The sequence below is a fragment of the Pseudophryne corroboree genome, chromosome 11 (genome assembly GCF_028390025.1).
Source record: "Pseudophryne corroboree isolate aPseCor3 chromosome 11, aPseCor3.hap2, whole genome shotgun sequence".
NCBI classification, from domain to species: Eukaryota; Metazoa; Chordata; class Amphibia; order Anura; family Myobatrachidae; genus Pseudophryne; species Pseudophryne corroboree.
Window position 1 is genome coordinate 25,928,542 of NC_086454.1, and position 25,075 is coordinate 25,953,616.

At 49.2% G+C, this 25,075-nt stretch overlaps 1 protein-coding gene across 9 annotated transcripts in view; it reads right to left on the bottom strand.

Moving 5' to 3' along the window:
* NAV2 (neuron navigator 2) overlaps positions 1 to 25,075 on the bottom strand; it is a 708,207-nt gene that overhangs the window by 207,461 nt on the left and 475,671 nt on the right. For all 9 annotated transcript variants that reach the window (XM_063946386.1, XM_063946388.1, XM_063946385.1 and 6 more), the window contains 2 exons: positions 23,420 to 23,537; positions 15,491 to 15,543 (listed from right to left, as the gene is read on the bottom strand). In XM_063946386.1, the coding sequence (XP_063802456.1) occupies positions 15,491 to 15,543; positions 23,420 to 23,537 (171 nt within the window). The remainder of the gene's footprint in view (positions 1 to 15,490; positions 15,544 to 23,419; positions 23,538 to 25,075) is intronic.

Here is a 25,075-nt window from a genome sequence, read left to right on the forward strand (position 1 = left end):
CATCCTGCCCCCTGCTACCACTACTGCACCTATCTTATACCCTGCTACCACTACTGCACCCATCCTGCCCCCTGCTACCACTACTGCACCTATCTTATACTCTGCTACCACTACTGCCCCCATCCTGCCCCCTGCTACCACCACTACTGCACCCATCCTGCCTCCTACCACTGCTGCACCTATCTTACCCCCTGCTACCACTACTGCACCTATCCTACCCCCTACCACTACTGCACCCATCCTGCCCCCTGCTACCACCACTGCTGCACCCATCCTGCCTCCTACCACTGCTACACCTATCTTACCCCCTGCTACCACTACTGCACCTATCCTACCCCCTACCACTACTGCACCTATCCTACCCCCTACCACTACTGCACCCATCCTGCCTCCTACCACTGCTGCACCTATCTTACCCCCTGCTACCACTGCTGCACCTATCTTACCCCCTGCTACCACTACTGCACCTATCCTACCCCCTACCACTACTGCACCCATCCTGCCTCCTACCACTGCTGCACCTATCTTACCCCCTGCTACCACTGCTGCACCTATCTTACCCCCTGCTACCACTACTGCACCTATCCTACCCCCTACCACTACTGCACCCATCCTGCCCCCTGCTACCACCACTGCTGCACCCATCCTGCCTCCTACCACTGCTGCACCTATCTTACCCCCTACCACTGCTGCACCTATCTTACCCCCTGCTACCACTACTGCACCTATCCTACCCCCTAGCATTATTGCACCCATCCTGCCCCCTGCTACCACCATTGCTGCACCCATCCTGTCCCCTGCTACCACCACTACTGCACCCATTATACCCCCATACCCACACAGTGCTCAGTATTCACACCCCCACAGTGCCCATCATACACACACCCCATGCCCACACAGTGCTCATTATAATACACCCGCCAGAACTCATAAAACCCTCTAAACCCACACAATGTCCAATATGCACACCCCCATAGTGACCATCATACGCACACCCATACCACACAGCGCCCATCATATGCACACCCCTATACCACACAGGGCCCATTATACACCCCCCACAGCTCTCATAATGCTCTATACCCACACAGTACTCATTATACACACTTACAATGCTCATAGCACCCTCTATACCCACACACCTGCACAGTGGCCATCATACGCACATCCCATTCCCACACATTGCTCATTCTCCCCCCCCCCAAAGCGCCTAGCATATGGGTACTCCATACCCACAGTGCCCAGGATACATCCCCCTATACACAGTGACCAGCATACATAAACTCCCATATCCACACACAGTGCTCAGCATAGACACAACTGCCACACCCACACAGTGCTCAGCATACACACAAACAATCCCCAAACCAAAGCAGTGCCCAGCATACGCACACACCCCATACTCAGACAGTGCCCAGCATACGCACACACCTCGTGTTATAGCGGTAGGGCTTCAACAAGGACACAGAGAAGCTGATCTTAAAAGTTGACGGGGAGCAGGAAGCACCGAATCCTGGGTACTGATGCCTCCCTACCCCTAACACTGCCTACAGCACTACCTGCACTTAACCCTCTATTTTCCCCCCAATACTGCCATAACTGCTATCTACCATGTGGGGTGGTCTAATGCTATGTGGGGAGGCATAAGGGGAGCTCAAAAGCATACGTTGCTATGGGACCCAGAAACTGAAGTAGGACCCACATTTTTAAAACTGAAGGGTCCCTGGGACCCACTTTTTTTTTGGCTCAGTGCGATCACTGTGTCTCCCTGCATGAGAGACAGAGACCTCCGCGTCCCGCCCGCCTCGTCCTGCCCATCCTTAGCTGTCAGCCGTCGCAGCTCCCCTCCTCTGTGAGCAGACTATAGGTCTGCTCATGATCTGATGAGACAGGAGGGCAGGGTTTGCCTCTCCCGCCGAGACAAACCCAGCCCTCCCTCATCTGTGTACATGGATCAGTGTGGTGGCCATTTTCAACCAGCTCCGCGGTGTGTGAGGGGGGACCCGCAGCATCAGCCCCCAGTATGTAAGATTGGCACAAAAAAAGCGGAGATCAAAAATGTGCCCTACCTGGGGCAGTGTGTCTTGTGCTCTTTACCTGGTGCAATGTTTCTCAGTGCTCTCTACCTGGTGCAATGTTTCTCAGTGCTCTCTACCTGGTGCAGTGTTTCTCAGTGCTCTCTATCTGGTGCAGTGTTTCTCAGTGCTCTCTACCTGGTGCAGTGTGTCTTGTGCTCTCTACCTGGTGCAATGTTTCTCAGTGCTCTCTACCTGGTGCAATGTTTCTCAGTGCTCTCTACCTGGTGCAATGTTTCTCAGTGCTCTCTATCTGGTGCAGTGTTTCTCAGTGCTCTCTACCTGGTGCAGTGTGTCTTGTGCTCTCTACCTGGTGCAATGTTTCTCAGTGCTCTCTACCTGGTGCAATGTTTCTGAGTGCTCTCTACCTGGTGCAGTGTTTCTCGGTGCTCTCTACCTGGTGCAGTGTTTCTCAGTGCTCTCTACCTGGTGCAATGTTTCTCGGTGCTCTCTACCTGGTGCAGTGTTTCTCGGTGCTCTCTACCTGGTGCAGTGTTTCTCAGTGCTCTCTACCTGGTGCAATGTTTCTCGGTGCTCTCTACCTGGTGCAGTGTTTCTCGGTGCTCTCTACCTGGTGCAATGTTTCTCAGTGCTCTCTACCTGGTGCATTGTGTAGAATGTGCTCTATCTGGCGCAATATGTATAACGTGCTCTGCCTGGTGCAGTGTGTATAGGAGGTTCTACCTGGTGCAGTGTGTATAGGAGGTTCTACCTGGTGCAGTGTGTATTAGCTGCACTACTGTGTGGTGTAATGTGAATTGCCACTATTATGTGGCCGTGCCCCTTCCCCACGAAAAACAACGCCCCGAAATTTTAGCTGCGCCCCACTGCCCATTCTTTACCATGTGGGAATGGGAGGACCAAGCATTATAGTATGTACCTAATTTTGCCCTTCTAACTGAAAAATGTGCCCTCCCGAACGAAAAATGTGCCCTCCCGAATGAAAAATGTGCCCTCCCGAATGAAAAATGTGCCCTACCCGTGATCAGCACCCTGCCCTAAAAAAATCCTAGAGTGAACACTAGACTGTATTATATGGGGGAGTCTGGCAGTGATGTCACAGTGACTGCAGTATACAGGGGAGTCTGGCAGTGATGTCACAGTGACTGTATTATACAGGGGAGTCTGGCAGTGACGTCACAGTGACTGTATTATATGGGGGAGTCTGGCAGTGATGTCACAGTGACTGCAGTATACAGGGGAGTCTGGCAGTGATGTCACAGTGACTGTATTATACGGGGGAGTCTGGCAGTGATGTCACAGTGACTGTAGTATATGGGGGAGCCTGGCAGTGACATCAGAATAACTGTATTTTTTTAGGGGAGTCTGGCAGTGATGTCACAGTGACTGCAGTATACGGGGGAGTCTGGCAGTGATGTCACAGTGACTGTATTATACGGGGAGTCTGGCAGTGATGTCACAGTGACTGTATTATATGGGGGAGTCTGGCAGTGATGTCACAGTGACTGTATTATACGGGAGAGTCTGGCAGTGATGTCACAGTGACTGTATTATACGGGGGAGTCTGGCAGCGATGTCACAGTGACTGTATTATACAGGGGAGTCTGGCAGTGACGTCAAAGTGTCTGTAGTATACGGGGGAGTCTGGCAGTGACGTCACAGTGACTGTAGTATACGGGGGATTCTGGCAGTGACGTCACAGTGACTGTATTATACAGAGGAGTCTGGCAGTGATGTCACAGTGACTGTATTATACAGGGGAGTCTGGCAGTGACGTCACAGTGTCTGTATTATATAGGGGAGTATGGCAGTGATGTCACAGTGACTGCAGTATACGGAGGAGTCTGGCAGTGATGTCACAGTGACTGCAGTATACGGGGGAGTCTAGCAGTGATGTCACAGTGACTGTATTATACAGGGGAGTCTGGCAGTGATGTCACAGTGACTGTAATACATGGGGGAGTCTGGCAGTGATGTCACAGTGACTATCATATGGGAGAGTCTGGCAGTGATGTCACAGTGACTGTATTATACGGGGGAGTCTGGCAGTGACGTCACAGTGACTGTATTATATGGGGGAGTCTGGCAGTGATGTCACAGTGACTGCAGTATACAGGGGAGTCTGGCAGTGATGTCACAGTGACTGTATTATACAGGGGAGTCTGGCAGTGACGTCACAGTGACTGTATTATATGGGGGAGTCTGGCAGTGATGTCACAGTGACTGCAGTATACAGGGGAGTCTGGCAGTGATGTCACAGTGACTGTAGTATATGGGGGAGCCTGGCAGTGACATCAGAATAACTGTATTTTTTTAGGGGAGTCTGGCAGTGATGTCACAGTGACTGCAGTATACGGGGGAGTCTGGCAGTGATGTCACAGTGACTGTATTATACGGGGAGTCTGGCAGTGATGTCACAGTGACTGTATTATATGGGGGAGTCTGGCAGTGATGTCACAGTGACTGTATTATACGGGAGAGTCTGGCAGTGATGTCACAGTGACTGTATTATATGGGGGAGTCTGGCAGTGATGTCACAGTGACTGTATTATATGGGGGAGTCTGGCAGCGATGTCACAGTGACTGTATTATACGGGGGAGTCTGGCAGTGATGTCACAGTGACTGTATTATACGGGGGAGTCTGGCAGCGATGTCACAGTGACTGTATTATACGGGGGAGTCTGGCAGCGATGTCACAGTGACTGTATTATACAGGGGAGTCTGGCAGTGATGTCACAGTGACTGTATTATACAGGGGAGTCTGGCAGTGACGTCAAAGTGTCTGTAGTATACGGGGGAGTCTGGCAGTGACGTCACAGTGACTGTAGTATACGGGGGATTCTGGCAGTGACGTCACAGTGACTGTATTATACAGAGGAGTCTGGCAGTGATGTCACAGTGACTGTATTATACGGGGGAGTCTGGCAGCGATGTCACAGTGACTGTATTATACGGGGGAGTCTGGCAGCGATGTCACAGTGACTGTATTATACAGGGGAGTCTGGCAGTGATGTCACAGTGACTGTATTATACAGGGGAGTCTGGCAGTGATGTCACAGTGACTGTATTATACAGGGGAGTCTGGCAGTGACGTCAAAGTGTCTGTAGTATACGGGGGAGTCTGGCAGTGACGTCACAGTGACTGTAGTATACGGGGGATTCTGGCAGTGACGTCACAGTGACTGTATTATACAGAGGAGTCTGGCAGTGATGTCACAGTGACTGTATTATACAGGGGAGTCTGGCAGCGATGTCACAGTGACTGTATTATACAGAGGAGTCTGGCAGTGATGTCACAGTGACTGTATTATACGGGGAGTCTGGCAGTGACGTCACAGTGTCTGTATTATATAGGGGAGTATGGCAGTGATGTCACAGTGACTGTATTATATGGGGGAGTCTGGCAGTGATGTCACAGTGACTGTATTATACGGGAGAGTCTGGCAGTGATGTCACAGTGACTGTATTATACGGGGGAGTCTGGCAGTGACGTCACAGTGACTGTATTATATGGGGGAGTCTGGCAGTGATGTCACAGTGACTGTATTATACGGGGGAGTCTGGCAGTGATGTCACAGTGACTGTATTATATGGGGGAGTCTGGCAGCGATGTCACAGTGACTGTATTATATGGGGGAGTCTGGCAGCGATGTCACAGTGACTGTATTATACAGGGGAGTCTGGCAGTGATGTCACAGTGACTGTATTATATGGGGGAGTCTGGCAGCGATGTCACAGTGACTGTATTATATGGGGGAGTCTGGCAGCGATGTCACAGTGACTGTATTATACGGGGGAGTCTGGCAGTGATGTCACAGTGACTGTATTATACGGGGGAGTCTGGCAGCGATGTCACAGTGACTGTATTATACGGGGGAGTCTGGCAGTGATGTCACAGTGACTGTATTATATGGGGGAGTCTGGCAGTGATGTCACAGTGACTGTATTATACAGGGGAGTCTGGCAGTGATGTCACAGTGACTGTATTATATGGGGGAGTCTGGCAGCGATGTCACAGTGACTGTATTATACAGGGGAGTCTGGCAGTGACGTCACAGTGACTGTATTATACAGGGGAGTCTGGCAGTGACGTCAAAGTGTCTGTAGTATACGGGGGAGTCTGGCAGTGACGTCACAGTGACTGTAGTATACGGGGGATTCTGGCAGTGACGTCACAGTGACTGTATTATACAGAGGAGTCTGGCAGTGATGTCACAGTGACTGTATTATATAGGGGAGTATGGCAGTGATGTCACAGTGACTGCAGTATACGGAGGAGTCTGGCAGTGATGTCACAGTGACTGCAGTATACGGGGGAGTCTAGCAGTGATGTCACAGTGACTGTATTATACGGGGGATTCTGGCAGTGACATCACAGTGACTGTAATACATGGGGGAGTCTGGCAGTGATGTCACAGTGACTATCATATGGGAGAGTCTGGCAGTGATGTCACAGTGACTGTATTATACGGGGGAGTCTGGCAGTGACGTCACAGTGACTGTATTATATGGGGGAGTCTGGCAGTGATGTCACAGTGACTGCAGTATACAGGGGAGTCTGGCAGTGATGTCACAGTGACTGTATTATACAGGGGAGTCTGGCAGTGACGTCACAGTGACTGTATTATATGGGGGAGTCTGGCAGTGATGTCACGGTGACTGTATTATACGGGGGATTCTGGCAGTGACATCACAGTGACTGTAATACATGGGGGAGTCTGGCAGTGATGTCACAGTGACTGTATTATACGGGGGAGTCTGGCAGTGACTGTATTATATGGGGGAGTCTGGCAGTGATGTCACAGTGACTGCAGTATACAGGGGAGTCTGGCAGTGATGTCACAGTGACTGCAGTATACAGGGGAGTCTGGTAGTGATGTCACAGTGACTGTATTATACAGGGGAGTCTGGCAGTGATGTCACAGTGACTGTAATACATGGGGGAGTCTGGCAGTGATGTCACAGTGACTATCATATGGGAGAGTCTGGCAGTGATGTCACAGTGACTGTATTATACGGGGGAGTCTGGCAGTGACGTCACAGTGACTGTATTATATAGGGGAGTCTGGCAGTGATGTCACAGTGACTGCAGTATACGGGGGAGTCTAGCAGTGATGTCACAGTGACTGTATTATACGGGGGATTCTGGCAGTGACATCACAGTGACTGTAATACATGGGGGAGTCTGGCAGTGATGTCACAGTGACTATCATATGGGAGAGTCTGGCAGTGATGTCACAGTGACTGTATTATACGGGGGAGTCTGGCAGTGACGTCACAGTGACTGTATTATATGGGGGAGTCCGGCAGTGATGTCACAGTGACTGCAGTATACAGGGGAGTCTGGCAGTGATGTCACAGTGACTGTATTATACAGGGGAGTCTGGCAGTGACGTCACAGTGACTGTATTATATGGGGGAGTCTGGCAGTGATGTCACAGTGACTGCAGTATACAGGGGAGTCTGGCAGTGATGTCACAGTGACTGTATTATACGGGGGAGTCTGGCAGTGATGTCACAGTGACTGTAGTATATGGGGGAGCCTGGCAGTGACATCAGAATAACTGTATTTTTTTAGGGGAGTCTGGCAGTGATGTCACAGTGACTGCAGTATACGGGGGAGTCTGGCAGTGATGTCACAGTGACTGTATTATACGGGGAGTCTGGCAGTGATGTCACAGTGACTGTATTATATGGGGGAGTCTGGCAGTGATGTCACAGTGACTGTATTATACGGGAGAGTCTGGCAGTGATGTCACAGTGACTGTATTATACGGGGGAGTCTGGCAGTGACGTCACAGTGACTGTATTATATGGGGGAGTCTGGCAGCGATGTCACAGTGACTGTATTATACAGGGGAGTCTGGCAGTGACGTCAAAGTGTCTGTAGTATACGGGGGAGTCTGGCAGTGACGTCACAGTGACTGTATTATACAGAGGAGTCTGGCAGTGATGTCACAGTGACTGTATTATACAGGGGAGTCTGGCAGTGACGTCACAGTGTCTGTATTATATAGGGGAGTATGGCAGTGATGTCACAGTGACTGCAGTATACGGAGGAGTCTGGCAGTGATGTCACAGTGACTGCAGTATACGGGGGAGTCTAGCAGTGATGTCACAGTGACTGTATTATACAGGGGAGTCTGGCAGTGATGTCACAGTGACTGTAATACATGGGGGAGTCTGGCAGTGATGTCACAGTGACTATCATATGGGAGAGTCTGGCAGTGATGTCACAGTGACTGTATTATACGGGGGAGTCTGGCAGTGACGTCACAGTGACTGTATTATATGGGGGAGTCTGGCAGTGATGTCACAGTGACTGCAGTATACAGGGGAGTCTGGCAGTGATGTCACAGTGACTGTATTATACAGGGGAGTCTGGCAGTGACGTCACAGTGACTGTATTATATGGGGGAGTCTGGCAGTGATGTCACAGTGACTGCAGTATACAGGGGAGTCTGGCAGTGATGTCACAGTGACTGTATTATACGGGGGAGTCTGGCAGTGATGTCACAGTGACTGTAGTATATGGGGGAGCCTGGCAGTGACATCAGAATAACTGTATTTTTTTAGGGGAGTCTGGCAGTGATGTCACAGTGACTGCAGTATACGGGGGAGTCTGGCAGTGATGTCACAGTGACTGTATTATACGGGGAGTCTGGCAGTGATGTCACAGTGACTGTATTATATGGGGGAGTCTGGCAGTGATGTCACAGTGACTGTATTATACGGGAGAGTCTGGCAGTGATGTCACAGTGACTGTATTATACGGGGGAGTCTGGCAGTGACGTCACAGTGACTGTATTATATGGGGGAGTCTGGCAGCGATGTCACAGTGACTGTATTATATGGGGGAGTCTGGCAGCGATGTCACAGTGACTGTATTATACAGGGGAGTCTGGCAGTGACGTCACAGTGACTGTAGTATACGGGGGATTCTGGCAGTGACGTCACAGTGACTGTATTATACAGAGGAGTCTGGCAGTGATGTCACAGTGACTGTATTATACAGGGGAGTCTGGCAGTGACGTCACAGTGTCTGTATTATATAGGGGAGTATGGCAGTGATGTCACAGTGACTGTATTATATGGGGGAGTCTGGCAGTGATGTCACAGTGACTGTATTATACGGGGGAGTCTGGCAGTGACGTCACAGTGACTGTATTATATGGGGGAGTCTGGCAGTGATGTCACAGTGACTGTATTATACAGGGGAGTCTGGCAGTGACGTCACAGTGACTGTATTATATGGGGGAGTCTGGCAGTGATGTCACAGTGACTGTATTATACAGGGGAGTCTGGCAGTGATGTCACAGTGACTGTATTATATGGGGGAGTCTGGCAGCGATGTCACAGTGACTGCAGTATACAGGGGAGTCTGGCAGTGATGTCACAGTGACTGTATTATATAGGGGAGTCTGGCAGTGACGTCACAGTGACTGTATTATATGGGGGAGTCTGGCAGCGATGTCACAGTGACTGTATTATACGGGGGAGTCTGGCAGCGATGTCACAGTGACTGTATTATACGGGGGAGTCTGGCAGCGATGTCACAGTGACTGTATTATATGGGGGAGTCTGGCAGTGATGTCACAGTGACTGTATTATACGGGGGAGTCTGGCAGTGACGTCACAGTGACTGTATTATATGGGGGAGTCTGGCAGTGACGTCACAGTGACTGTATTATATGGGGGAGTCTGGCAGTGACGTCACAGTGACTGTATTATATGGGAGAGTCTGGCAGTGATGTCACAGTGACTGCAGTATACAGGGGAGTCTGGCAGTGACGTCACAGTGACTGTATTATATGGGGGAGTCTGGCAGCGATGTCACAGTGACTGTATTATACGGGGGAGTCTGGCAGTGATGTCACAGTGACTGTATTATACAGAGGAGTCTGGCAGTGATGTCACAGTGACTGTATTATATGGGGGAGTCTGGCAGCGATGTCAAAGTGTCTGTAGTATACGGGGGAGTCTGGCAGTGATGTCACAGTGACTGTATTATACAGAGGAGTCTGGCAGTGATGTCACAGCGACTGTATTATACAGGGGAGTCTGGCAGTGACGTCACAGTGTCTGTATTATATAGGGGAGTATGGCAGTGATGTCACAGTGACTGCAGTATACGGAGGAGTCTGGCAGTGATGTCACAGTGACTGCAGTATACGGGGGAGTCTAGCAGTGATGTCACAGTGACTGTATTATACGGGGGATTCTGGCAGTGACATCACAGTGACTGTAATACATGGGGGAGTCTGGCAGTGATGTCACAGTGACTATCATATGGGAGAGTCTGGCAGTGATGTCACAGTGACTGTATTATACGGGGGAGTCTGGCAGTGACGTCACAGTGACTGTATTATATGGGGGAGTCTGGCAGTGATGTCACAGTGACTGCAGTATACAGGGGAGTCTGGCAGTGATGTCACAGTGACTGTATTATACAGGGGAGTCTGGCAGTGACGTCACAGTGACTGTATTATATGGGGGAGTCTGGCAGTGATGTCACAGTGACTGCAGTATACAGGGGAGTCTGGCAGTGATGTCACAGTGACTGTATTATACGGGGGAGTCTGGCAGTGATGTCACAGTGACTGTAGTATATGGGGGAGCCTGGCAGTGACATCAGAATAACTGTATTTTTTTAGGGGAGTCTGGCAGTGATGTCACAGTGACTGCAGTATACGGGGGAGTCTGGCAGTGATGTCACAGTGACTGTATTATACGGGGAGTCTGGCAGTGATGTCACAGTGACTGTATTATATGGGGGAGTCTGGCAGTGATGTCACAGTGACTGTATTATACGGGAGAGTCTGGCAGTGATGTCACAGTGACTGTATTATACGGGGGAGTCTGGCAGTGACGTCACAGTGACTGTATTATATGGGGGAGTCTGGCAGTGATGTCACAGTGACTGTATTATACGGGGGAGTCTGGCAGCGATGTCACAGTGACTGTATTATACGGGAGAGTCTGGCAGTGATGTCACAGTGACTGTATTATACGGGGGAGTCTGGCAGCGATGTCACAGTGACTGTATTATACGGGGGAGTCTGGCAGCGATGTCACAGTGACTGTATTATACAGGGGAGTCTGGCAGTGACGTCACAGTGACTGTAGTATACGGGGGATTCTGGCAGTGACGTCACAGTGACTGTATTATACAGAGGAGTCTGGCAGTGATGTCACAGTGACTGTATTATACAGGGGAGTCTGGCAGTGACGTCACAGTGTCTGTATTATATAGGGGAGTATGGCAGTGATGTCACAGTGACTGTATTATATGGGGGAGTCTGGCAGTGATGTCACAGTGACTGTATTATACGGGAGAGTCTGGCAGTGATGTCACAGTGACTGTATTATACGGGGGAGTCTGGCAGTGACGTCACAGTGACTGTATTATATGGGGGAGTCTGGCAGTGATGTCACAGTGACTGTATTATACGGGGGAGTCTGGCAGCGATGTCACAGTGACTGTATTATACGGGGGAGTCTGGCAGCGATGTCACAGTGACTGTATTATACAGGGGAGTCTGGCAGTGACGTCAAAGTGTCTGTAGTATACGGGGGAGTCTGGCAGTGACGTCACAGTGACTGTAGTATACGGGGGATTCTGGCAGTGACGTCACAGTGACTGTATTATACAGAGGAGTCTGGCAGTGATGTCACAGTGACTGTATTATACAGGGGAGTCTGGCAGTGACGTCACAGTGTCTGTATTATATAGGGGAGTCTGGCAGTGATGTCACAGTGACTGCAGTATACGGGGGAGTCTAGCAGTGATGTCACAGTGACTGTATTATACGGGGGATTCTGGCAGTGACATCACAGTGACTGTAATACATGGGGGAGTCTGGCAGTGATGTCACAGTGACTGTAATACATGGGGGAGTCTGGCAGTGATGTCACAGTGACTATCATATGGGAGAGTCTGGCAGTGATGTCACAGTGACTGTATTATACGGGGGAGTCTGGCAGTGACGTCACAGTGACTGTATTATATGGGGGAGTCTGGCAGTGATGTCACAGTGACTGCAGTATACAGGGGAGTCTGGCAGTGATGTCACAGTGACTGTATTATACAGGGGAGTCTGGCAGTGACGTCACAGTGACTGTATTATATGGGGGAGTCTGGCAGTGATGTCACAGTGACTGCAGTATACAGGGGAGTCTGGCAGTGATGTCACAGTGACTGTATTATACGGGGGAGTCTGGCAGTGATGTCACAGTGACTGTAGTATATGGGGGAGCCTGGCAGTGACATCAGAATAACTGTATTTTTTTAGGGGAGTCTGGCAGTGATGTCACAGTGACTGCAGTATACGGGGGAGTCTGGCAGTGATGTCACAGTGACTGTATTATACGGGGAGTCTGGCAGTGATGTCACAGTGACTGTATTATATGGGGGAGTCTGGCAGTGATGTCACAGTGACTGTATTATACGGGAGAGTCTGGCAGTGATGTCACAGTGACTGTATTATACGGGGGAGTCTGGCAGTGACGTCACAGTGACTGTATTATATGGGGGAGTCTGGCAGCGATGTCACAGTGACTGTATTATACGGGGGAGTCTGGCAGCGATGTCACAGTGACTGTATTATACAGGGGAGTCTGGCAGTGACGTCAAAGTGTCTGTAGTATACGGGGGAGTCTGGCAGTGACGTCACAGTGACTGTAGTATACGGGGGATTCTGACAGTGACGTCACAGTGACTGTATTATACAGAGGAGTCTGGCAGTGATGTCACAGTGACTGTATTATACAGGGGAGTCTGGCAGTGACGTCACAGTGTCTGTATTATATAGGGAAGTATGGCAGTGATGTCACAGTGACTGTAATACATGGGGGAGTCTGGCAGTTACATCACAGTGACTGTATTATACAGAGGAGTCTGGCAGTGACGTCACAGTGACTGTATTATACAGAGGAGTCTGGCAGTGACGTCACAGTGACTGCAGTATACAGGGGAGTCTGGCAGTGAAGTCACAGTGACTGTATAATACGGGGGAGTCTGGCAGTGATGTCACAGTGACTGTATTATACAGAGGAGTCTGGCAGTGACGTCACAGTGTCTGCAGTATACGGGGGGAGTCTGGCAGTGATGTCACAGTGACTGTATTATACAGGGGATTCTGGCAGTGACATCACAGTGACTGTAATACATGGGGGAGTCTGGCAGTGATGTCACAGTGACTGCAGTATACGGGGGAGTCTAGCAGTGATGTCACAGTGACTGCAGTATACAGGGGAGTCTGGCAGTGATGTCACAGTGACTGTATTATACGGGGGAGTCTGGCAGTGATGTCACAGTGACTGTATTATATGGGAGAGTCTGGCAGTGATGTCACAGTGACTGTATTATACGGGGGAGTCTGGCAGTGACGTCACAGTGACTGTATTATACGGGGGAGTCTGGCAGTGACGTCACAGTGACTGTATTAAACGGGGGAGTCTGGCAGTGATGTCACAGTGACTGTAGTATATGGGGGAGCCTGGCAGTGACATCAGAATAACTGTATTTTTTTAGGGGAGTCTGGCAGTGATGTCACAGTGACTGCAGTATACGGGGGAGTCTGGCAGTGATGTCACAGTGACTGTATTATACGGGGAGTCTGGCAGTGATGTCACAGTGACTGTATTATATGGGGGAGTCTGGCAGTGATGTCACAGTGACTGTATTATACGGGAGAGTCTGGCAGTGATGTCACAGTGACTGTATTATACGGGGGAGTCTGGCAGTGACGTCACAGTGACTGTATTATATGGGGGAGTCTGGCAGCGATGTCACAGTGACTGTATTATACGGGGGAGTCTGGCAGCGATGTCACAGTGACTGTATTATACAGGGGAGTCTGGCAGTGACGTCAAAGTGTCTGTAGTATACGGGGGAGTCTGGCAGTGACGTCACAGTGACTGTAGTATACGGGGGATTCTGACAGTGACGTCACAGTGACTGTATTATACAGAGGAGTCTGGCAGTGATGTCACAGTGACTGTATTATACAGGGGAGTCTGGCAGTGATGTCACAGTGACTGTATTATACAGGGGAGTCTGGCAGTGACGTCACAGTGTCTGTATTATATAGGGAAGTATGGCAGTGATGTCACAGTGACTGTATTATATGGGGGAGTCTGGCAGTGATGTCACAGTGACTGTATTATACAGGGGAGTCTGGCAGTGACGTCACAGTGACTGTATTATACAGGGGAGTCTGGCAGTGATGTCACAGTGACTGTATTATACAGGGGAGTCTGGCAGTGACGTCACAGTGTCTGTATTATATAGGGAAGTATGGCAGTGATGTCACAGTGACTGTAATACATGGGGGAGTCTGGCAGTTACATCACAGTGACTGTATTATACAGAGGAGTCTGGCAGTGACGTCACAGTGACTGTATTATATGGGGGAGTCTGGCAGTGAAGTCACAGTGACTGTATAATACGGGGGAGTCTGGCAGTGATGTCACAGTGACTGTATTATACAGAGGAGTCTGGCAGTGACGTCACAGTGTCTGCAGTATACGGGGGGAGTCTGGCAGTGATGTCACAGTGACTGTATTATACAGAGGAGTCTGGCAGTGACGTCACAGTGACTGCAGTACACGGGGGAGTCTGGCAGTGACGTCACAGTGACTGTATTATACAGAGGATTCTGGCAGTGACGTCACAGTGTCTGCAGTATACGGGGGAGTCTGGCAGTGACATTGTGCATCGTGATACACGGTTGGATAGGTTATTCATTCGTGTTCTCGGTACTGATGTGGCACAGTGGTAACAAAGACCCACTGACAATAGGGACAGAATTCAATAGGAGCATGAAAGGCAGAGTCAGGGATTTGAGGGTAAATTATTCTGTCCATGAGATGACTGCAGAAGGCAGGGACCGGAGGGGCTGAATACCACACATTGTGTCTCCACAGTGGCAACAAAAATAGATCAGCTACAACTGTCGCTCATAACCGGACCCCAATCATACGCGACAAGTGTCCCACATGAACCTGGGCTATAACTAGAACATGAGGCACGGCTGATGGAGCAGGATTAATGGCACAGACTACAGCAACATATATAACTAAGTAACTTTCTCCTGAATACATACATAAACATTTATACATTGTAACAAGCGACTCCTGCTGTATATACTCTGTTCCCAGCGTTTCTGCGCATTTCTCAGCCCCTGATGCTGAAACTAATAGTTATAAATACACGGCTATATACCACCAAAATAAAGAAGAGGCAAAGTATTTAGTAAAAGTTGCAGGAGGGTGTGAACAATCCAATGAATGAAAAGAAAGAGAAAGTTACCATCAGGCAGACACTTCTCCCAATAGACAGACAAGTAATCATCACCGATCTGACCCCAACGTACAATACCCACTAAAAATACAAGATCAGCGGGAGGAAGACTGACAGCTGTCAATCATCTCACGGCCGACGGACACTCACCATTTGTGATCTGTTCTTTGGGCAGCCATTGATGTCTTCAATCTTCTCATTTGCTGATGGAAAATAGAAGAAGAAGTGATAAATCTCCAGTGGTCACATTGCCGTATAACAAGTAAATGTGTGACACACTGAGAGTCATGCAGAGAGGTGGGAAGGGAGCCAGGGGAGCCGGCCCACCCCGGACAGCTGAAGGAAGGTCATCTAGGGAAGAGAGACAACTGTTCGGGGCTTTTACAGATCTAAAATCGTACAGCAACCGAGTGAGAGAACTCGCAATGCCCAGCACAGTACACACTTACAGCCTGGATCAAGTGTCTGCTGGCTTCATAGAGGTAAGACGCTAACACACAGAACCCTAAGGAAGGGCAATATGCCCGGTAACGTATGGATTCATTGTATTGCTGATTAGAAGAACAATACGTGTATCCAGCATCTGCAGGCGCTCAGTGGGACACAAGTCACCGCAGCAGACAGTAATATTGCTCTGTATACAGCCTATTACCCTGGCTGAGATTAGTCACATCACTGGGTCATAAATCCGGATAATGTCACCCAGGCCCCCAAACTAGTAAAACCGCAGGGGTTCCTCCCGCAGGGCCCTGCACAGGTGCGGGCCAGTGTTTACATTCCCCAGGCAGGGGTCAGTAACATCCTTTACACACAGGGGTCCTGGTGACGGGGCCACCTGCAGCTATTACTGAGACCCTGCAAGAACAATGCCACAATAGGCCACTGAAATTGGGAGAAATATTTGCAGTTTGCACTATTTAAGCTGTGAAAGGACTGCAGTGACTCCTATACACGTTTATCTGTCACTAAAAGCATTACGCCATTTATATAGTGCCTACATATTATGTAGCACTGTACAGACAAAGGGGGTCATTCAGACCCTGCCGGTGTGGCGGCGCGCAGCAGTTTGCCGGTGGCGGCAAACTGCGCTTGCGGCTGCACAGACGTACACATTGCGGTCGCATCCGTGAAGGATGTGGCCGAAATGCGATTAACAGTGGCAGGCGATCGTGGTGCGAAGACGCAGCATTGGGGGGGGGGGGGGCAGGGCTGAGTGAACGGGGGCGTTCTGGGATCGTTTTCGGGGCGGCCGCTCCAAAAAAAAAAAAAAAAAAGATGGCGCTGACCGTCTGACAGCTCCAAGGGTCAACCTTAGATCCGATGCCTCTGCAATTAGATTGCGGATGCATCGGAGGGCGGCATTCACCTGTGTTGGGCGGTTCCCAGCATGTGCGGAGATGGACGCAGATCTGACTGCGTATATAGCCATCTGCATTCATCTCTGAATAAGGCCCAAAGGGGGTTATTCAGGTCGCATCGCATAATAACCCCGTCCACGGCAGCAGTGCGCACATGCAGGTTCCGTCCTGCGCATGCACGGACGCCGAATGCATTCGGGTCTCAACGGGTGCGAATGCCTCTGCCTGATTGACAGGCAGTGGTGTTCGCGTGGCGGCGATGGAGCGCTGCGAGCAAAACGGGGTGAGTTGGTGGCGTTTTGGGGCTGGCTGCGTGACGTAACATGCAGCCGCTCTGACAGGAAAAATGGCGGCTGACCGCTTGCATACAAAGCCTAGCTGCGGCTGCACGGGGTGGACCACTATTGCTGCAACCACAATGTAAATTGCGGTCGCAGCTGGTGGCCGCAATTTATCATACTGGGCGGCCCCCAGCATGCGAAAGAACGGATTGCAAATTCTGCTTTTTAGCAGAATGTGCAATCCGTACTGAATAACCCCCAAAATTCAACCAGTCACATCAGTCCTTGCACCAGAAGAGCTTACACTCTATAATCCCTACCACCCAGACAAGTACACAAACACAAAGTCAGAAGCTAATTAGCCTTTTAGTCTATCGAGTGAGCACCTGGAGGAAATCTATGCAAACACATATAGACCATACAAACTCCACACAGACAGCACCTGATTAGCATCAAACTCAAGCAGAGTCAGCAATGCTATCCACCGTGTCACCGCGCTGAACTGGATTAGAAGTACAGACACTTGGAAAGGTGGCAGCTATACTAAAGCAGACTTTGACACCCTGCGCCTTGTTGCTGCGGACATGCTGAGACTTGGAGAACGCGGAGCAGCTGGAGAGTCGCAGGATGCATGTCTCTGTACTATGGGGTCACGTCTGACAGACCGCTCAGTGCAACTCTTCACCGCTCCCCAGAGGCTGAATATATCTATATATAAAGAGGCAAGTGGGTGAAGGTGTTCTGTTACCTTTAGTAGAAACTGAGATACTTACAGTTAGATAAAATTATTTGGACTTTTTACTTATACTAATTTCCACTTTATTAATTCACATGAGTCTTGCGCTACACACACACACACACACACACACACACACACACACACACACACACACACACACACACACACACACACACACACACACACACACACACACACACACACACGGAACATTACAACCAGCCTAGGATTTCCAGGTGAGGGAGGGGTCACACAATTTTTCCAGGCCGGGGGGGTTAGTTTATAGAGTTCTCCCTTTGATCTTCCTCCGACAGCTCAGTGCTTTATACTATTGCTGCTCCAGGTGCCTCCCCATATAGACACCCATCACACAGAGTATGGGGAGGTCCCGACACACTTCACAGCAATGTGTGATCCAGACCCACACATAGCTCCCAGTGTTACTCAGTAAACACACAGGTTAGATGCAAACACTCAGTACGAGGAACAAGTCACAACCTCCCTGGAATGTGTGTAGTGTGTACCTGTCATTGTGCATCTACCCACAATCAGTGTGCAGAGAGAGATCTACACATACACCACCTACAGAGGGGGGGAGAGGCTGAAGACGCCTCTATAATCTACATCCTGTAGGGAAACAAATACATCTACTGGTGACTGTGTTCTCAGTAAGGGATCAGCGTGATTTACCTACAATCAAAATCCCGACGGTTAAAATACGACAACAATTGCCCAATGGTCAAAATACAGACAAGGTCAAAATACCAACATTTAAAATGTCGACACAGTCAACATACCACACGAATTGTTAATATTTTTGGGGTGTGTATGTTGACATGGACACCGTATAAGCGTACCGCTGCGCTCGCCATGCTTCGGGCACGGTTCCTCGCAGCGCTCGGCACACTATTATATTCCCCCTCCACATCCACTGGGATGGTAAAGTTTGAACAAGTCGGTTTCAATAAAAAAAAATCATTAAAAATTCATGTTGATTTTTTTTTAACCTGTCGACATTTTAAATGTCGGTATTTTGTTTGTGTCCACATTTTTAATGTCGGTATTTTGACCATGTCGGCATTTTGACCATTGGTCAATGGTTGTCGGTATTTTGGCAGTGGTGATTTTGATTGTAGGTAAATTGACTGCATCCCCTCAGTAAGCAGGTTATAGCATGGACGGTGTAGTGGTTAGCATTACTGCCTTACATCACTGAGGTCACGGGTTCAATTCCCACCATGGCCCTAACTGTGTGGAGTTTGTATGTTCTCCCCGTACTTGCGTGGGTTTCCTCCGGTTTCCTCCAACAATCCAAAAATATACTGGTAGGTTAATTGGCTTCCAACAAAAAATAACCCTAGTGTGAATGTGTCTGTGTGTACATATGATAGGGAATATAGATTGTAAGCTCCACTGGGGCAGGAACTGATGTGAATGGGCAAATATTCTCTGTACAGCGCTACGGAATATGTGTGCGCTATATAAATAACTGGTAATAAATAAAATAAATATTCCTATGTACTCGGTAAGCAGGCCGTATTCCTATGTACTCGGTAAGCAGCCGTATTCCTATGTACTCGGTAAGCAGGCCGTATTCCTATGTACTCGGTAAGCAGGCCGTATTCCTATGTACTCGGTAAGCAGCCGTATTCCTATGTACTCGGTAAGCAGCCGTATTCCTATGTACTCGGTAAGCAGCCGTATTCCTATGTACTCGGTAAGCAGGCCGTATTCCTATGTACTCGGTAAGCAGGCCGTATTCCTATGTACTCGGTAAGCAGCCGTATTCCTATGTACTCGGTAAGCAGGCCGTATTCCTATGTACTCGGTAAGCAGCCGTATTCCTATGTACTCGGTAAGCAGGCCGTATTCCTATGTACTCGGTAAGCAGGCCGTATTCCTATGTACTCGGTAAGCAGGCAGTATTCCTATGTACTCGGTAAGCAGGCCGTATTCCTATGTACTCGGTAAGCAGGCCGTATTCCTATGTACTCGGTAAGCAGGCAGTATTCCTATGTACTCGGTAAGCAGGCCGTATTCCTATGTACTCGGTAAGCAGCCGTATTCCTATGTACTCGGTAAGCAGGCCGCATTCCTATGTACTCGGTAAGCAGCCGTATTCCTATGTACTCGGTAAGCAGGCCGTATTCCTATGTACTCGGTAAGCAGGCCGTATTCCTATGTACTCGGTAAGCAGGCCGTATTCCTATGTACTCGGTAAGCAGCCGTATTCCTATGTACTCGGTAAGCAGCCGTATTCCTATGTACTCGGTAAGCAGGCATTATTCCTATGTACTCAGTAAGCAGGCCGTATTCCTATGTACTCGGTAAGCAGGCCGTATTCCTATGTACTCGGTAAGCAGGCCGTATTCCTATGTACTCGGTAAGCAGGCCGTATTCCTATGTACTCGGTAAGCAGGCCGTATTCCTATGTACTCGGTAAGCAGGCGTATTCCTATGTACTCGGTAAGCAGGCCGTATTCCTATGTACTCGGTAAGCAGCCGTATTCCTATGTACTCGGTAAGCAGCCGTATTCCTATGTACTCGGTAAGCAGGCCGCATTCCTATGTACTCGGTAAGCAGGCCGTATTCCTATGTACTCGGTAAGCAGGCCGTATTCCTATGTACTCGGTAAGCAGCCGTATTCCTATGTACTCGGTAAGCAGCCGTATTCCTATGTACTCGGTAAGCAGGCATTATTCCTATGTACTCAGTAAGCAGGCCGTATTCCTATGTACTCGGTAAGCAGGCCGTATTCCTATGTACTCGGTAAGCAGGCCGTATTCCTATGTACTCGGTAAGCAGGCCGTATTCCTATGTACTCGGTAAGCAGGCCGTATTCCTATGTACTCGGTAAGCAGGCCGTATTCCTATGTACTCGGTAAGCAGGCATTATTCCTATGTACTCGGTAAGCAGGCCGTATTCCTATGTACTCGGTAAGCAGGCCGTATTCCTATGTACTCGGTAAGCAGGCCGTATTCCTATGTACTCGGTAAGCAGGCCGTATTCCTATGTACTCGGTAAGCAGGCCGTATTCCTATGTACTCGGTAAGCAGGCGTATTCCTATGTACTCGGTAAGCAGGCCGTATTCCTATGTACTCGGTAAGCAGCCGTATTCCTATGTACTCGGTAAGCAGCCGTATTCCTATGTACTCGGTAAGCAGGCCGCATTCCTATGTACTCGGTAAGCAGGCCGTATTCCTATGTACTCGGTAAGCAGGCCGTATTCCTATGTACTCGGTAAGCAGCCGTATTCCTATGTACTCGGTAAGCAGGCCGCATTCCTATGTACTCGGTAAGCAGGCCGCATTCCTATGTACTCGGTAAGCAGGCCGTATTCCTATGTACTCGGTAAGCAGGCCGTATTCCTATGTACTCGGTAAGCAGGCCGTATTCCTATGTACTCGGTAAGCAGGCCGTATTCCTATGTACTCGGTAAGCAGGCCGTATTCCTATGTACTCGGTAAGCAGGCCGTATTCCTATGTACTCGGTAAGCAGGCATTATTCCTATGTACTCGGTAAGCAGGCCGTATTCCTATGTACTCGGTAAGCAGGCCGTATTCCTATGTACTCGGTAAGCAGGCCGTATTCCTATGTACTCGGTAAGCAGGCCGTATTCCTATGTACTCGGTAAGCAGGCCGTATTCCTATGTACTCGGTAAGCAGGCGTATTCCTATGTACTCGGTAAGCAGGCCGTATTCCTATGTACTCGGTAAGCAGCCGTATTCCTATGTACTCGGTAAGCAGCCGTATTCCTATGTACTCGGTAAGCAGGCCGCATTCCTATGTACTCGGTAAGCAGGCCGTATTCCTATGTACTCGGTAAGCAGGCCGCATTCCTATGTACTCGGTAAGCAGGCCGTATTCCTATGTACTCGGTAAGCAGGCCGTATTCCTATGTACTCGGTAAGCAGCCGTATTCCTATGTACTCGGTAAGCAGGCCGCATTCCTATGTACTCGGTAAGCAGGCCGTATTCCTATGTACTCGGTAAGCAGGCCGTATTCCTATGTACTCGGTAAGCAGGCCGTATTCCTATGTACTCGGTAAGCAGGCCGTATTCCTATGTACTCGGTAAGCAGCCGTATTCCTATGTACTCGGTAAGCAGCCGTATTCCTATGTACTCGGTAAGCAGCCGTATTCCTATGTACTCGGTAAGCAGGCCGTATTCCTATGTACTCGGTAAGCAGGCCGTATTCCTATGTACTCGGTAAGCAGGCTGTATTCCTATGTACTCGGTAAGCAGCCGTATTCCTATGTACTCGGTAAGCAGCCGTATTCCTATGTACTCGGTAAGGGTAGATTATAGAAAGTAGTTTGCGCACTAAAGGCTGATGGTCTTGTTTCGGGCAGTGCTGCAGTGGATACGGCTATGGGTCTAATTCAGACCTGATCGATTGCTAGGGGTTTTTTTGCAGCGCTGCGATCAGATAGTCGCCGCCCATAGGGGAGTGTATTTCAGCTGTGCAAGTGTGCGATCGCATGTGCAGCCGAGCGGTACAAAAAATATTTCTGCAGTTTCTGAGTTGCCCAGAGTTTACTCAGCCGCTGCGATCAGCCTGTCTGTTCCCGGAACTGACGTCAGACACCCGCCCTGCAAACGCTTGGACACGCCTGCGTTTTCCCAACCACTCCCAGAAAACGGTCAGTTGCCACCCACAAACGCCTTCTTCCTGTCAATCTCCTTGCAAAAGGCTGTGCGAATGGATTCTTCGTAAAACCCATTGCACAGCAATGAACCGCTTTGTACCCGTGCGACGCGCCTGCGCATTGCGGTGCATACGCATGCGCAGTTCTGACCTGATCGCAGCGCAGTGAAAAAACCTAGCGTGCAATCAGGTCTGAATTAGGCCCTATGTCCGTGGCCAATATTACTTTTCTAGAGAAAGAAAGGGTGGTCACTGCGTTCAGACCCCGTGCTGTGCCTCTATTAATTAGTGTTAGGACAAATGTTGGTGTCAAGAAACAATGCTTTACTTGTCACTTGGTGCAATACAATATACAGGCAAGATTGATATGCAGGTAAACACAGTAATAATATGCAGATAGATACCGTAATACAGATTTGCAGTGAAATACAATATATCAACTTTTCATTGAAGTGCTGAGGAAATTACTTGTATATACACATTGCATCTCGTGGGTTTGTAAATGGCGTGGGTGCCGCCATGTTAAGGGTCCAGTAAGGCAAAACTGATTGTTCTTGGGTATATTTGCTGCGCTTTTGGTTACAAACCCATGAGACGCACTGTGTATATACAATGCGTCTCATACAAAAATAAGGGCCCACCAACCAGGTGACCTAAGGACTTGAACCTTAGGAATGTTAGGGTCCCACCAGGTGAGGTCATCTGGTCACGGTTGGTGGACCCGTATTTTTGACCCAAATTATGCTAAGCACCTCACTTTTACTCTATGTTATATTGCAGGTTTTATTTATTATAATTATTCTGATTAGCAGTGTTTAGTACTCAGAGTGTGCACCTGCAATTTCTCTTTTTTTCACTGTATAGAGTCGGAAAATCCTTGAAACTGAATAAGACGGAGACAGAGGATTAAGACAAACGTACAGCTGACTCCAGAGTGTTCCTGAATTGGCCTTAAAGTACCTTTGATGATTTCCCAATTCTCCCACTTTGAGACGGGGGCTACAAAGTTCTCAGACATACGGGGAACAGGGAGCAAAGGTCACTCACCTACAACCTGGATGATGTCCGCCAGGAGAACCCCGTCCGTCACATCTTGTTGCAGGTCCTTGATCAGACGCTTGTGGCCAGATTTGGCCAGGTAGTGGTTGGCCCAGTCTGTGTAGATCTGAAAAAGGAGTGAGAGATGTATAAGTGGGATGCGAGAGGACCTCCCTACTTGTTACCGAGACAGGGCGCAGAAGAAACAGACACGGCGCAGGAGAACAGTGTACGGCACATTAGCATTCAGCACATGTTACACATCTACATTCACTCCAGTACCAAATCCTTTTCTTTTGCAGAGTTCCCCGACATCAGAGCTTAGGACGAGCTAAAGAAATCCCAGTGAATGAGGAGCCCGGCCCGAAGTGGCCGCACTAGCTTGCAGCCCGGCTCTCACTGAATTGCTGGGGAGATTAGCAGCTCCCTCCTTTAGCAATGGGCTAATGTGTTTGTTTTCAAACTCCCCAATCACCACATGGGCTTCTGCTGTAAAGCCACACGCTGCGCCCATTACACTGCACCCATTATATCTGCAGCCCCTCTACCGCAGGCTACAGCGCACCCACGGGACACACACACACAGGTATAATGCTCTGCAGCCTGTACATACTGTACAGCGTGCTGCAGCTGCTACACCTCTGCTGCAGAGCTTACCCTAGTGCACCACGTTCCTGATAACAGTTGTAGAAATGGGGCAGAGACCCCAGGAGCCCCTCAGAGGAAGAGTAGCCGGCTACATACATTAGGACGCAGATTATTACACTTATAGCACTGGAATCGGAATAAGAGGTCTCTTTATAAAAATGCTGAAAAGCTATACATAAAATATCAGCAATCTCCTCCCTGCGGATGGCGCTGAGTTCATAGGAATATACATGCTGGAACAGAACATGTTATTAGACTGTGCCGAACCTTGGGCCTAATTCAGACCTGATCACAGCAGCAAATTTGTTAGCAAATGGACAAAACCATGGGGGTAATTCCAAGTTGATCGCAGCAGGATTTTTTTTAGCAGTTGGGCAAAACCATGTGCACTGCAGGGAAGGCAGATGTAACATGTGCAGAGAGAGTTAGATTTGGGTGTGGTGTGTTCAATCTGCAATCTAATTTGCAGTGTAAAAATAAAGCAGCCAGTATTTACCCTGCACAGAAATAAAATAACCCACCCAAATCTAACTCTTTCTGCACATGTTATATCTGCCCCCCCTGCAGTGCACATGGTTTTGCCCAACTGCTAAAAAATGTCCTGCTGCGATCAACTTGGAATTACCCCCCATGTGCAGTGCAGGTGGGGCAGATGTAACATGTGCAGAGAGAGTTAGATTTGGGTGGGGTGTGTTCAAACTGAAATCTAAATTGCAGTGTAAAAATAAAGCAGCCAGTATTTACCCTGCACAGAAACAAAACAACCCACCCAAATCTAACTCTCTCTGCACATGTTACATCTGCCCCACCTGCAGGGCACATGATTTTGCCCATTTGCTAACAAATTTGCTGCTGTGATGAGGTCTGAATTAGGCACCTAGTCATGTGTAAGAGCGACAGATTGCTCCGTAGGCCCCTGTTCAGCTTCACCGCGCATATACAGGGCCCGGAGCCTGCACGGAGCTGAAACCTGCATTCTGAATAACCCTGAATTTGGATAACTTTACACTTTAATTA